At 52.1% G+C, this 14,103-nt stretch overlaps 2 protein-coding genes across 4 annotated transcripts; one reads left to right on the top strand and one right to left on the bottom strand.

The window, feature by feature from the left end:
- Nucleotides 1-3,786: 3,786 nt before the first annotated feature.
- Nucleotides 3,787-11,959, bottom strand: CCDC137 (coiled-coil domain containing 137). Of its 3 annotated transcripts, none has more exons than XM_068531173.1 (7): nucleotides 11,785-11,959; nucleotides 11,229-11,362; nucleotides 9,563-9,785; nucleotides 7,995-8,077; nucleotides 7,764-7,843; nucleotides 7,366-7,589; nucleotides 3,787-5,309 (listed from the first exon to the last, which is right to left on the bottom strand). In XM_068531173.1, exons 1-6 carry the CDS (start codon nucleotides 11,952-11,954, stop codon nucleotides 7,368-7,370), a joined length of 912 nt encoding a protein of 303 aa, XP_068387274.1. In that variant the 5' UTR covers nucleotides 11,955-11,959; the 3' UTR covers nucleotides 3,787-5,309; nucleotides 7,366-7,367. The 3 variants fall into 3 exon arrangements, with proteins under 3 accessions (XP_068387274.1, XP_068387275.1, XP_068387273.1); XM_068531174.1 differs by having other exon boundaries at nucleotides 3,787-5,246; XM_068531172.1 differs by lacking the exon at nucleotides 3,787-5,309 and having other exon boundaries at nucleotides 6,235-7,589.
- Nucleotides 11,960-12,113: 154 nt separating this feature from the next.
- OXLD1 (oxidoreductase like domain containing 1) lies at nucleotides 12,114-13,587 on the top strand. Its single transcript, XM_068531014.1, has 2 exons — nucleotides 12,114-12,211; nucleotides 13,027-13,587. Exons 1-2 carry the CDS (start codon nucleotides 12,152-12,154, stop codon nucleotides 13,426-13,428), a joined length of 462 nt encoding a protein of 153 aa, XP_068387115.1. The 5' UTR covers nucleotides 12,114-12,151; the 3' UTR covers nucleotides 13,429-13,587.
- The last annotated feature ends 516 nt before the right edge of the window (nucleotides 13,588-14,103 follow it).

Below are 14,103 nucleotides of genomic sequence, written 5' to 3'. Positions count from 1 at the left end.
TTCAGTTTTACAACATTGGGTAGGGGAAGTGTCCCCAGCCATCCCTGTAAAATCCCTGTAAATTCAGGTTGGGAGAGACAACTTCTGTACATAACACTTGCCTAAACATTCCAACTCTCATAACCCCACCAACCGTGACACTGTCACATCCTCTCAGCCTGACTGCATCCAAGTCAGGGCTTCTCCAGGCTTTTGGTACCACAGTCTTTGGGCTCCTGGGTCAAGGAGTCCTGGAAACTTCTCATCTCCACCCTCTATTTTACCCACTCTTGTGCAGAAGTCCCCAGCGAGGGGTTGAGCCAAGAGGCCCAGGCCTTCAGTCAATCTTTATCTTGGTTAATTGACCGAACTGTTGACCCAAGTGATTGCTGGTTGGGATTCTCAGTGTAATCTCTGCCTTCCGGCTGTTAAATGTCTCCAAACTGGGGTAAACAGAGCAGACTTGTTTGGGGCCCTTTAATGTTGGGGCCCAGCAGAGGGTCCCTTTGGTCTGCCCAACCTAGGTAGCACTGTATTAAAACCTTTGTTTTAACCCCATCAATGTCTGTTTTATTCATCCCACTTCTTTTCTTTTTTTTGGCCGCACCGCGCGGCTTGCAACATCTTAGTTCTCTGACCAGGGATCAAACCTGTGCCCTCTGCAGTGGCAGCTCAGAGTCCTAACCACTGGACCACCAGGGAATTCCCCATCCCATTTCTTAATAACCATCTAAAGGGGGGTGGGGGAAGGGGGAAGTTTGGGGTTAGCAGATGCAAACTATTATATATAGGATGGATAAACAAGGTTCTACTGTATAAGCACAGGGAACTATATTCAATATCCTGTGATAAACTATAATGGAAAATATGAAAAAGAATGTGTGTGTATATATGTATAACAATCACTTTGCTATACAGCAGAAATTAACACAACATTGTAAATCAACTATACTTCAATAAAAATAAATAAATAACCATCTAAAGACTGCTATCCTGCTCATCCCTCCTGATTCCTTTTTTCTGTCTCTTTCAGTATTTGCTCTATTCATCTTCTCATAAGCCTTTAAAAATTTCCACCTTGTTGGGAAGAGTCCCTTCACTCTCCCCTGGGTCTCTCTCCATTCTCTTGTTAGCTAACATATTGTTCTTATTAGCATCTGCAAGACCCTTCAGGGCAAGCTGAGATAGCAAATTCCCTAAGGCTTCCCAAATTGTTTTTCGATTTTGCAGTAAGAGGGTGCCCAGGTGAAAGGGGCCCCCTTAATCACAGCATTTACAGTGACCTGGGTAACAGGCATATTCAGCAGCTGAATATCCCGGTCATCAAAAAGCCAGTCCCACTGGCTTGCATACAAAGCATATCAGTGGCTTCATCTGGGGTGTTCCACGTGGCATTTACAGGGGGAGTAATATGTTTAGATAAGAGATATAACCATATATTCATATTTCGTTTCTACTTACTGAAAGTTCTTCTGCGGCCATTCTTCCTCCATTAAAATCAGTCTTCCTGGGCCAAATTTCACAGGCTTAAAAAACTTTAAGAACATTTGATTTCTTCTTTGAGTCTTCATTTTTTAAAGTCAGGAATGAATTTTACTGTTCTGACTGTAATAGGGAAGAACCTTGTATTCTATGACAAGTTAATCACTAAAGGGATGTTGCCTGTTAGCTTAAATTACACATAATGGCCCATCTCTGGGAACCCTGCCTCCCAGGTAATGAGCATGAAGCTAAAATTCTTTTTTAGAATTTTAAAGTTCTTCACAGCTGCACCTGTGAATGGGTGCAGGAAGAAAGTAACACTCCCCTCCAATGTCTGGCTGGAACCAGGACTTTTACCCCCTTTCCCTTCAGTATAAAAGCAGCCTGAATTCTAACTTGGGAAGATGGTTCTTTGGGACGCTAGTCCACCACCTTCTCAGTCTGCTGGCTTTCTGGAAAAAGTTGTTATTCCTTGTCCCAACACCTCATCTCTCAATTTATTGGCCTATCATGTGGCGAGCAGTATGAGCTAGAACTTGGTAGCGTGACCAGTTTTTCTGTTGACTAGTTTTACCAATCCCATTTTTCTCAGGCAAGTTTTTGCACTTTCAGGACTCCCACAGGACACGATTCTCCTGGTGGTCTGGGGTCCTCTTCCCACTGTGCAGTTGGCTGTGTTGTCCGTGGCAGCACCACGCCTCCCTCCACTGGGTAGACGCTGACAGCGTGTAATGATGTCAAACGCGTGAGAAGTTGAGGACAGTTTTCCACACTAGGGAGACTTGTTCAGCCAAGTGCCCGATGGGGTCGCAACCCTGCAGGACGGTCCTTCTGGAGCCTCAACTCAATTCTGACACAATCCACCCCGAGATACAGATTCCACAGGTTAACAGCGCAGTCTTACAAAACTGTAAAACTGCCCCCCCCCTCCTTCAGAGGCCAATCACAAGCCTGAGTTGTTACCTCTGTTTTTGACCGACCAGCTATAAATCAGAGGTTCCCAGGACCCCCTCCTCCTCCTTAATTTGCTAGAGCGGCTCACAGAACTCAGAGACACAGTTTACTTACTAGATCATCGGTTTGTTATAAAAGAAAATAACTCAGCCAGATGGAAGATGCATAGCGCAAGGTATGGGGAAAGGGCAGAACTCTCATGTCCTCTCCAGTGCACCACTCTCCCCATATCTCCATATGTTCACCAACCTGGAAGCTCTCTAAACCCTGTCCTTTGGGTTTTATAATTGATTGAATCATTAATTCAACTTCTAGGCCCTCTCCCCTCCCCGGAGGTTGGGTAGTAGGGGGTAATTGGAACTGAAAGGTTCTAACCCTCTAATCACAAGGTTGTTTCTCCTGGCAGCCAGCTCCCATCCTTAGGTGAGCTCCAAAAGCCAATTCATTCACCTCACAAGAGACACCTTTGTTGCTCTAATAAGAAAATTCCAAGGGTTTTAAGAGCTCTGTGCCAGAAATGGGGATGAAGACCACATATACATTTATACATAAAGCACACTATCACACGTTGGTTCCAAATTATTTTTCAGAATTCTCGTCTCCCTATGGACGTCGAATCCACTGCAGTAGCTTTCAACTCTTGTGTTCATTAATGGGCTAAACCAGGACTTTCTTGGTTAAGAGAACTAGAATAGAATGGGAAACTATGTCCTCTCCAGACTTTATTTGGCAAACCTGCACCCTAGATGATTCTACTAAGAAAAAACCCATTAAAATCCTTAATATCCAACTTCAACAGATGGAGTTCCCTAAGCAAAGTCCTCCCAGCCTCCGTCATTACTGTAAGAAGCCAGGATATTGGAAGAAAGACTTCTAGAAACCAAAACGCTCCAGGCATCTTCAGTCAACTCATCTTTCCAATGTCCTCCCACTTCCCAGTGATGAGACTCCAAGGAATCTGGAGCTTTTCCAAGCCTCCCTCTTAATCAGCTCAGAGAAACAACTCTCCAGACTGGGAATGAATTTCTATACTGGAGCTACACTCTCAGTGCTCAACCCCATTACTACTGAACAGCCCGTGCCTCGGAGCACAATTCCAATAGTGGAGGTCTCCAATAAACCTCAGCAAGTCATGAAAAAAGACATGAATCCACAGCACTTAGTGCTCTTCCAACAGGAGTGAACATATCATGCCCTTACACCAGACTGGTGGTAATAAAGTGAGGGGGCTGGTTGACACTGCTGTTTAAAGTGTTGCATATTGTGAATTTTAATACCAGTGTGCAGGCTTCAATGTTGCTTTTCCAAGTAATGAATTCTCAGCAGACGATAACAATTTTTTTTTAATTTTTTGTTTTATTTTTGGCCGCATTGGGTCTTCGTTGCTGCGCGCGGGCTTTCTCCGGTTGCAGCGAGCAGGGGCTACGCTTCATTGTGGTGCGTGGGCTTCTCACTGCGGTGGCTTCTCTTGTTGCAGAGCACAGGCTCTAGGCTTGCGGGCTTCAGTAGTTGCAGCACGCTGGCTCAGTAGTTGTGGCTCGTGGGCTCTAGAGTGCAGGCTCAGTAGTTGTGGCACACGGGCTTAGTTGCTCCGCGGCATGTGGGATCTTCCCGGACCAGGGCTCGAACCCGTGTCCCCTGCATTGGCAGGCGGATTCTTAACCACTGCGCCACCAGGGAAGCCCGATGATATCAAATATTATGCAGCATTTTGTGGGAAGCTGTTGGATCCAGGGTTGGTGTCACATTCCCAAAATACAATCCAGAAAAACTGTCTACACTGCTCCCTCCCAGGCGCTCCAAATTGCCTGATGGACCATTTGAGGTTTCACAAGTGGGTTTCACAGAGCTGCCCACCATCTCATGGGTATAAATAATTCCTGGTAACGATTTGCATGTTTCCTCAGTGGACTGAAGCTTTTCCATGTAGACAAGCCACTGCCTCCTCTGTGGCTAAGATCCCATTGGAGAGGAAGGCTTCTTGAACTTCATAGTGATTGGGGAACCCACTTTATTGGTCAAGTGCTACGAGTCTGTGCCATTTGGCCAGTTCTCATCAAAACCCCCTTGGGTCGGAGTAAATGCCAATGAGAACGTGATCGGAAATCTCCCCCTAATATCAGGAGAGCTGGCTGATTCTGCAGCCCAACAATTATCACTCGACTCACTGGCTCAAATACTTTTAGACAACCACATAGCCTTCGATTTCCTACTTGCTGAACAAGGAGGCATTTGTACGATTGCAAATACCACCTGGATAAACACTTTTGGAGAAGTAGAAACTCAATTACACAAAATGAGGACACAAGCCCAAATTTCACCTGACTCTCTCTGGTCCTTTGATTTGTTCAGCTGGCTACCTTCAGGTCTAGGGTCATGGTTTAGAACTGTCATACAAACTAAATGTCGTATTATTTTTCATTCTGCTTTGCATATTTTTTATGGTTTTGTTTTGTTTTTGTTTTTGTTTTGGACACACCTCGTGGCTTGTGGGGTCTTAGTTCCCCAACCAGGGATTGAACCTGGGCCTTTGTCAGTGAAAGCACAGAGCCCTAACCATTGGACCGCCAGGGAATTCCCCATTTTTAAACTTTGTACATGTTGCCTGTCAACCCCCTGTAGAAATGACACAATGAATAGAATGATGTTGGCTCAATGCCTTGAGATGACTGCCGATGCCTGTACCTTCATAAGACACGATTTTAAGAGTGAAAATGGCTAATAGTTCCTCCTTTTCCTTTCTTTGTTACTCCAATGTGGGCTCACTTGGTTTCAATCACTATGCACTTTTCCTCTGATGTGAGACATGATGTCCAGGAAAGGTCCTGGTGCTGAGGGACAAAACACAATTCCACTAAAACTGATCAGTGATGCTCTCAAGGAAAGATCTTCATCTAAAGGGGGGAATGTGGAAATGAGCAAAGGAAAGCTCAATCAGAATGGGGTAGAGAAGCTATGACGGGAGGGCTCTCAAGCATGCATCCCTCACCACAGCTCACAGACCCAGCAGGAAGGAAGGTCTCCTTCTGGCCCAGCGACAAGCTACCCACTGATTGCAGCCAATGGAAAACCACCAGGGCCCTCCTAATTTCCTCCTAAAACCTAATAAAAGCTGACCTTCCCCTTTGTCTCCTCCAACTTGCCAGTTTGCTTGTCCTGAACTGAAATTCTTCTGATTCCAAATAAACTAATTTTGGCTAAAGACCTTATGCCATTCTTAAGGTCAACACCTTTAACCCGGGCTGAGTGTCTTGATGGCTGATCTTACCTGGGTTCTGTCTCTAGGGATGACCCGAGTGTGGGCTCCATTTCTGAGGGGTGATACCCAGCCTGTGGGTCCATCTCTGAGGGGTGACCTCTGGCCTAGTCACCATCTCTGATGGGTGAGATTTGGGCCTGGTGACATCCCTGATGGTAAAGCCAGCCTGAGCTAAGTTGACCAGTTTTAGGGGCACTCTGACAAGGGCCTGAGGGAATGTAATTTCCACATTTCATGTGACCAAAGGCAAACTTCCCTCACCACGACCTGTTTTCTCATTGCCACATTCATACTGTACTTGCACCGTATCCAAGAAACACCGGTGTTTCTCAGCGACCCCACCTCGCCCCTTGCTCTTGCTGCCCTGCCTGTCTCGGGACCCTATTGTCAGAAGGATGCCAACACTGAATGAGAGATGTGCTGCCTGCCCCAACTGCCATGTGATGGGGGCAAGTCCTGGCTACTGCATGGCAACCAGCGCCTGGTCACCCCACGCAGGGGCCGGGGCCACCTGCCTTGCAGAAACACACCCCTGAAAGAGTGACAGCCCTGATTCCAGGTAGAGCTTCCACAACTTAAATTTTTTAATTCAAAAATAAACTTCATTACATAAAATGCAAACTTGGGGAAGAGCAAAACAGATCCCACAAAACTCCACACTCATTCTCTAGGATTGCCAGTGCTGAGGCCTGGCGCTGACTGAGCTGTCCAGGCCGTCTTTGCTGGCTAGAGAAGCCCAAGCTGGAGAGAGTGAGGGATCCCGGCAGCTGTCCTTCTCCAACGGGGCTATGAGTGGCCTGCCCCTGTCCCTCCATGTTCAATTGCTAAGTCTGTAAGCCCCATCCCCATTCTCTCACTTGTATCCCACACCTGAGCAGGATGATAAACCCAGGTGCCCCCTCCTTTGGCACCTGTGGGAGAGTCAAACCTCGCCGGGCCCTGCCCTTGGCAGGAGCTCATATGGTCCCTCTGACCACAAGAAAGTCCTGGGCTGGGCTCCTGTCCTTGCTGTCAAGCCACTCTAGACCTGCTGGAGAGCCCTGCCCTGTCCTCCCCAGGGACCTCGATGACATAAGGACCCAGCCTCCCCAAACCTCGATGTGGGTGGCTCAGTCTCCACACCCAAACATGAGCTGGGGTGGCTCCACCTGCCCTGCGAGGACTGTGACAGCAGTGCCGTGAGCTGGTCTAGGTGGCCTAGATGTTGACCCCCGCCCTTTCCCCACACTGGCCTGCTGCCTGCCTCTCGCTCTAGCTGTACTGCTCTGTCGAATGCAGCAGAGCCTCGCTTATTGATTTAGTTAACCTAAATCAGCAGTGTCTACAACTAACTGGTATTTAGGGACAGGACTATGGGATTGGCCCTCTGTAAAGTGGCCCTGGGTTGTGTCTCAGCCTGGACCTCTGTTTCAGAACAAAGCTGTATGTGACGCTAGGCTCAATGGAATGATGCTGGCTGCATCTCACCCAGGCGCTGGCCCCATCTATGGGGGCTCAGGAGACAAGACGACGCCCTGTGTGCGACGTGGGGCTGGCGGGTGGTCACTCACGAAACAGGAGTCTTTAGGGAGAAAAAACAGGAGCCCTCTCCCCCACTTGAGTCTCAGGATGTGTGCCAGGGAGAGGACTCTTGACTGCAGGCCATCTGCCCATCTAGCCCCAACCCAGGTGCAGCGTCTCTGGTGCCTCACCATCACAGTTGTGTCTTTGGCTTCTTCCCAGAAGGGAGGTGGGGTGGCTGTGGTGACTGAGTCCCCTGCCGCTGCTGCTGCAGTTTCTTTAGCGCCCTATAGGCGTTCACAGCGCGCTCTCTCTCCTCCGCCACGATCCGCTGTCTGGCCAGAGAGGTGGTCAGAGGCTGGGACACACTGCCAGGGCTTAAAAGCATCTTCAGCATCAGCGATTTCTTGCCAGGCTGAGGAAGAGAGAGAGGGAGGTTGAGGCACGGATTCAGGAAGGAGGGGAGGTAACAAAGAGCCTAGGTCAGTCCAATAGCTTAAGCCCAGTGAGAACATGGTGCTCTCCACCTGTGTGCCCTGAACCAGGCAGCCCAAGGGGCAAGAAGGGTAGCTCCCCGACCCCTGCTTACCTGGTCCCTACTTGTGCTCATCCTGGGCTTGGCAGTCAGCTCTGGGGGCTGCAGGGCCACCTCACCAAACTTCACCGTGTCTGGAGGGGCAGAGAAGAACAACTGAGGCCTGCTGCCCACACAACCACTGCAGCCCTGGCACCCGGAGCCACTGTCCACCCACCCACCGACCCTGGGGAGACAAAGCTGCCCCAGAACCAGGGCTGACACAACTGCTTTGTGAAGAGCTACCTCGGAGCAGCTCCTGCTCCAGCCTTTCTGCTGCCTTTTCCTCCCTCCTCTGCTGGACCTTATCCAGCCGTCGCTTCTGGAACCTGGGAAGAGAGCACACTGCTGTTCATTTTCCTAAACTCTCATTTCGCTGGACTCAGGAAGAGGCAGAGGTCACCCCTGCCCACGAGGGATGCGTCATGAAAGACCCCAGGTGGCTGCCTCTGAACCCCAGGACCCACAGAGAGCTCTCCGAACCTAGGAGGCCCCTCCAAAGTTCCAAGTCAGGGGTCCTCAGCGACTGCGGCTGTACCTCTACGGCCCATCGGACAATGTCTGGAGATGTTCTGTGTTGTCACAACGTTGGGGGGAGAGGGGTGCTCCTGGCACCTCATGGGTGGAGGCCAGGAATGCCGCTCAATGCCCTACAGTACAAGGAATGGCCCTCAGCCCAGAGAATCATCTGTCCCAAGTGTCAACTGTGCTGCTGTGTGTAAACGGCCCCGCACAGCATGTGTGACATGGTCCCTTATTGTTACTGGAATCAATGTTCAATGACAGTTTTGGAGATAACTGGGGCTTTAGGTGGTATCTGGGATATGTTTTGTGTGATGCAATTTTCACTGGCTAACGTAAGTACATGTATGATAAGAATCTGGACGTAGGGAAACTCTACAAAGCTGAACACAATCTAACTTTCACAGCTTTTAAAAAAATTTCTTCTTTTTTTTTTTTTTTTTTTTTAATTTAGGCCACACCGCATGGCATGCGGGATCTTAGTTCCCCAAACAGGGATCGAATCCGTGCCCCATGAAGCAGAAACTTGGAGTCTTAGCCACTGGACCGTCAAGAAAGTGCCCACTTTTAGAGAAATTTCTGATGAAAGCCTGGCTTGATTCATGACAAAAGTTGCAGTAAAGGCAGAAACACATCTCAAAAAGCATTTGTTTGCTGAAACCACTGCCCCAGCTCCCACCCACAGGCTCAGGGAGGTGGCACGCAGCTTGCATCCCAGACTTCTCCAGGGCTGAGGGTAGGGATGGGCAGGGGAGCCGCAGCTGGCGGTGGGCTTCCTCCTGGTGCCAATTTCACCACTTTACCCACCAGGAAGCTGAGTCTGAGAGGTCACAGAACTTGTACAAATGACATAGCTAGAGGCTCTCAAATCTCTTTTGGGCTGGAAAGGTGAACCCTGGAAACCAGTTTCCGTGGGGCAGGCATAGTCCCCTGACGGCCTGCAGGCCCTCCTGGGAGGACACTGAGCCTCACTGTTTTTCTCCTTCCCTATAACAACTGGCCCGGGGTGGACAGCTGGCCCTCAACCTCACTTGGCTCTTGGACGCCTTGATGCTTTCCAGAGAGAAGCACAGACAGAGCTAGTCCTTCAGAGTTCTATGGGTCCAGAGCCTCCCAGAAGCGCTGAGGTTAAGTGGCTGCGGTACAGAGAAAAACACCCACTGACTCCAGGTCCTGCTTGGCCTGAATCACGGGGTAGGTGGGGTGCCCCTTGGCGACAAGAAGCTGTCAATGCAGAAGAAATCTGTGGGACCCCACAGCCCTGCCTCCCAGCCCCTGCAGCCCCCACTCACGCTTTCTTCCTCTCCGACTTCTCCTTCTTGGGCGCCGCCTGCACCTCAGGCTGCCGGTTGGCCTGGTTCTTGCTGAGGAACAGCACATGCTGCGCCTCCTGCTCCATGCGCTGGACATAGGCCCTGTCGCACTCCCACTTCTTCTGCTTGAACTTGGGTACAGCAATGTCCGGCTCCACTCCCTTTGCTTCCTTCTCCAATGTCTTACTGAAGGCCACCTGGGCTGAGGACAAAGGGAGACCTCAGAGGGGAAAGTCGTGAAGTGAAGGCAGGAGGGAGCAGGTGGTGCTGGGCTGGCCGCCCATGTTCATCTCCCCTCCCCAGGCCACAGGAAGGGAAGACCAGGCTCACGTGGGAGCTAAAGAGGATCTAAGATGCCAGCTGGGGGTAACCTGGGGTGGGACCCCCACAGGCCACTGGTACATGCCAAAGATGTCCTCTGCAGCTCGGCTGAAAAAGGAAACAGGAAACGACCTAAGTATCCGTCACTAGCTGACTGGCTGAATGAATCCCCCTATGTTCATCCAGAGACGTCACTGCACAGCTGCTGAGAGCTCGGTAGAGCTACGGTAAGGACGTGGAAAGACCTACAAAATCCACTGGTAGCGAAAACCCAGGACACCAAACAATATAGAGAATGAAGGTATAGCTTTCACCTCATAAATATGAGAAAATATGCATATTTCCCCTGGGAAGGTAAACAAGACAACAGTGGTTTCTTTTAGGGGGAGGGAGCAGGATTCAAAGACAGGGAAGGAGGCTACCCCTCACCTCATACCTTTCAGTACTTTTTGATTTCACCACATGTGTAAGTTTATGTCTTTTAAATAACTTAAACCCCAAAAAGAGCTGATTCAATAGAGCATGGTTCAGAATGTGCCATCTTCCATCTGGGCCAGTGCCCTCCTCTACCCCTCCCCTTCCTCAACTCTTTATTTCACTATCACTTTGGTAGCCATCTAACCTCCAATGAAAAGCCTAAGGTTTACAAAGAAATTACAAAACAGCATTGCTGCAAAATCAGTCCCATGTTTGGGAAAACAAATACCTGTATGTGTACACAAGACACAAACACCCTGGACCCCATTCCCCCGCATCTGGAGTGTTATCTCTGGCAGAGGCTGACAGGTGGGCACCCTACCTGGCCTTGGGGGAAGGGTGGGAGGGATGAGTTTCTCAGGGGGTCTGATCAATTCCCTCCGTAACCTCTAGAAACCATCCACTTCTCTCCACCATGATTTCTGCACTCAGATCCAAGGAACCATCGTCATTTCTTACTTTCAAGAGCCTCGGCTGGCCTGCAGGGTCCTCTCGCCCCCTTGATTGTTACACAGTGACCTTTCCTTCAAGTAAATCTGAACTGACCGTCCCCTCTGATGGATCTCCACTACTCCTGGGAAGGGAAAATCAACACTTCTACCTTGGCCCATGAGGCCCCAGGGGCTCTTTTTGGAGCCTCACCTGAAACCACACTGCCACCTGCTGCCAGCCACCACTCTGGCCCTGGTGACACCAGCCTTTGGTCAGTCCTCCACATGCTCCTGCACCGTCTGACTGCTGGGGTCTGGCAGATTTCTTCTGCCTGAAACGCCACTGAATACTTGTGCAATTAAGTAGATTCAAACACGCAAGGCTTTACAGCCACCCAGCATGGGCCTGCAGTTACCCTCTTTCTTCCTCTTCTTGTTACTGATGGGGTTTTTCATCTCCTGGCGGCTCCTCATGATCTCTCGGAGCCGAAAAGGGATTTCCTGTTCATCCTGGTTTTTAGGCTTGCAATTCACTTTCTTCTTTTCTTTGCTGGGAAGGAGAACACGGGGGTGAGACACGTCTCCAATCGAGCATAAGCAGAATCAGAGAAACCGAAGCTGAGCCTGGAAAAAGAAACTTCGCAGACCACCCTGGCCGCTATAGTGCGTGCCGGTCAAGGGAACACGGCCTCGTCCTCGCCCGCCCGGAGGCTGTCCCTGGACCGGTTTCTCACAGGACGCTGGGTGGGGGGCGCTCCGAGAGCCCCAGGGAGGCCCGTCGCTCCCTGACCTCGTCCAGGATAGCAAAGACGGCGCCCCGGAAGGTGACAAGTGCCACACCGGAGACTCCCTCACGCCTCCGCCCACCCGGCTGACCCTCCGGGCCGCCCACCGCACGGACCCCGCAGCGCGCTGGGCCCGGCGCGGGGAGGGGTGCCGGGGAGTCTTCAGGACGATAAGACCGGCACCCACCTGCGCGGCCCCGGCCGTGGCGCCCAATGCTGCTTCCCCGGCTCCTGCTGCCTCCGGCCCTGCGGTCGCCCTGGGCTCCCTAGCCCCGCCGTCCCCGCCGTCCCCGCCGTCCCCGCTGGCGCCGCAGCTCGGCGCCGAGGCGCCGCAGCTCGGGACCGGGCCCCCGCCATCTGCACGTCCTGCACTCAAAGGAGAAGCCACTTCCGCACTCCCGCACGGTCCGGCCCCATGCCCGCCATTTCCGCTTCCTGCGCTCACTGGAGCTGTGCAGCTCCCTGACGGGCCGGGATTGGCCAGAGGGGCCGCCACTCACATCTCGGGCGGGGCCGACTGGGGGGCACCTGCGCCGTGGGCCAGGCCGTGGGCGATGCTGCTGTGGAGTGTGGCCCGGGGAGGTCTGGTGGTGTCAGTCGGTGCCCGCGGCCTGGCAAGTACCGGCGGGGACGGGGACGGGATGAGTTCGGGAGGCCGGGCCCCGCAGGGGCCGAGAAGCCCCGCTCTCCCGGCATCCGGGCAGAGCCCAGGGTAGTGCCGGCGGGTTCTGAGCTCGTTCCCTCGTCTAGTACCTGTTGAACACCGGCTGTATGCGAAGCCTTGGGAAACCTCAGTGAACAAGGAGTTGGTGCTCCTCGCAAGAGGAGTTAGAGAAATAAGTAAAGTTTGCGCCTGTGTTCAGTGCCCTGGAGACAGAGCAGGGAAGGGGACCCGGGGGCCGGGGTGGGGGCTGGAGGTGGGGAGAGGGCTGCCCACTGGCCTTTGGGAATGACTTGGTCTTCTCATGTGACAGAGAGAAACAGGGATGAAGGGGTGATGCGATTAGTCAGGATGCTCACGGGGGAGGGACGTGGCAGTACTGGTTGAGAGGGAGAGGTGGCTGTGTGGGCTGGAGCTCACAGGCTTCTGCCCCCGCCGTACTCCTGTCCACCAGGCAGAGCCATCTTAGCTGGAGGTGCAGTCTCAACTCCCACCACATGCTGGAGGGCACGCCTAGTGCGAGGCCTTGAACCCAGCATTTCTCATGAACCTGTGGCTCATCCTCGTACCAAGCGTTACATCCATTTTACAAATGGGAAACTGAGTCTATGGGTGAAGTAACTTGTTTAAGGTTACGCAGGAAGTGAGGAAGCTGAGAAAGACATGGAGCCCCCTGCCAGTGACAGGGGGCCGAAATTTCCCCAGAGCTGGAGGCAGGCGGAGACTTACCAGCTTCCTGGAGACTCATGTGCTTATCTGAATCCTTAGGGGCCACTATCCAGCTGGGACTGGGGCCAAAGGCTTCCTGGAGGTGGCAGCATTCTTCACAGGATCCGAGTCCGTGAAGGCCACAGAGAGTTCAGGAAGGACCATGTGGAGGTGGGCTCCCAAGCAGGTGCAGCGGGCACTGGGCAGCCCGAGTCCTCCCTGCCTGGTGGGGACCCCTCAGAGCCCCTGTACCCGCCACCCCCTGAGCTCCAGCCCCCCACCAACTGCTGCATGAGCGGCTGCCCCAACTGCGTGTGGGTGGAATACGCAGACGCACTGCTGCAGCACTACCAGGACGGCGGGGAGCGGGCCCTGGCCGCCCTGGAGGAACACGTGGCTGATGAGAACCTCAAGGCCTTCCTCCGGATGGAGATCCGGCTCCGTGTGAGGAGTGGGAGCTGAGCCGCCTGGCCGGACAGCCTCACCCCGACAGACTCCTCGTCGGGATGCAGCGCAGCCTCCTTTATCCACGGCCCCTTTGTGCAGCTGGTGTCGACGGGAACAGGAAGAGTTGTCTATTGACTTTGCCTGAGAATAAATAAGCTCTGTGTGGTGGTTAGACAGGAGGCTTTTGTGTTGTCATCCATAGGCGTGTATCACCTCAAGGAAAGCACGTGCAGATGTCATTGTATGTCCACTGGGCACCTACAGGCTTCACCAACCTGTGAGGTTGGCTAAACCTGTTTCCTTGACTATTCAAGTGACAATGACCCCAGGGGCCCCCTTCTATGTCCCAGCATCCCAGAAGTCCCAAAGGTCAGCTCTGGTTACTCTCAGTGGTGCGGCAGAGGGAGGACCATCCGGTCCTGAGAGGTTGCTGTTAGCAAAGCTCTGGCGGGCACACATGCCTGCAGGTGGCCTGGAATGTGCCCCATTCATCCAGCTGCAGGCTTTCAAGCTCTGATACCAGTGGCCTGGACGGACAGGGTTAAATGAATTTATGCCTGTTTTATCTTCTCTCATTTAAGGGAAAAGCTTGGGTTGTTATAAGGCTTCACAAATAATTTGAGCTGATAAGCAGGCATTCCCAGGTAGGGGCCTTCAATGTAAAACCAGAGTTTCCCACAGAGACAGATC

Source organism: Eschrichtius robustus, chromosome 20 (genome assembly GCF_028021215.1).
Source record: "Eschrichtius robustus isolate mEscRob2 chromosome 20, mEscRob2.pri, whole genome shotgun sequence".
Lineage (NCBI taxonomy): Eukaryota > Metazoa > Chordata > Mammalia > Artiodactyla > Eschrichtiidae > Eschrichtius > Eschrichtius robustus.
Note: the sequence above shows the minus strand (reverse complement) of the source record. Positions and strands in the feature narration are given on the sequence as shown.

Excerpts from the sequence above, each read along its gene's own strand:
- CCDC137 (XM_068531173.1), bottom strand. The coding sequence starts at position 11,954 with ATGGCGGGGGCCCGGTCCCGAGCTGCGGCGCCTCGGCGCCGAGCTGCG. Across the intron at positions 11,363-11,784 it reads CCACGGCCGGGGCCGCGCAG|CAAAGAAAAGAAGAAAGTGA; the intron begins GTGGGTGCCGGT and ends TCTCCTTCCCAG. Across the intron at positions 8,078-9,562 it reads AAGTCGGAGAGGAAGAAAGC|GTTCCAGAAGCGACGGCTGG; the intron begins GTGAGTGGGGGC and ends CTCTCTTCCCAG.
- OXLD1 (XM_068531014.1), top strand. The coding sequence starts at position 12,152 with ATGCTGCTGTGGAGTGTGGCCCGGGGAGGTCTGGTGGTGTCAGTCGGT. Across the intron at positions 12,212-13,026 it reads CAGTCGGTGCCCGCGGCCTG|GGGCCACTATCCAGCTGGGA; the intron begins GCAAGTACCGGC and ends CTGAATCCTTAG.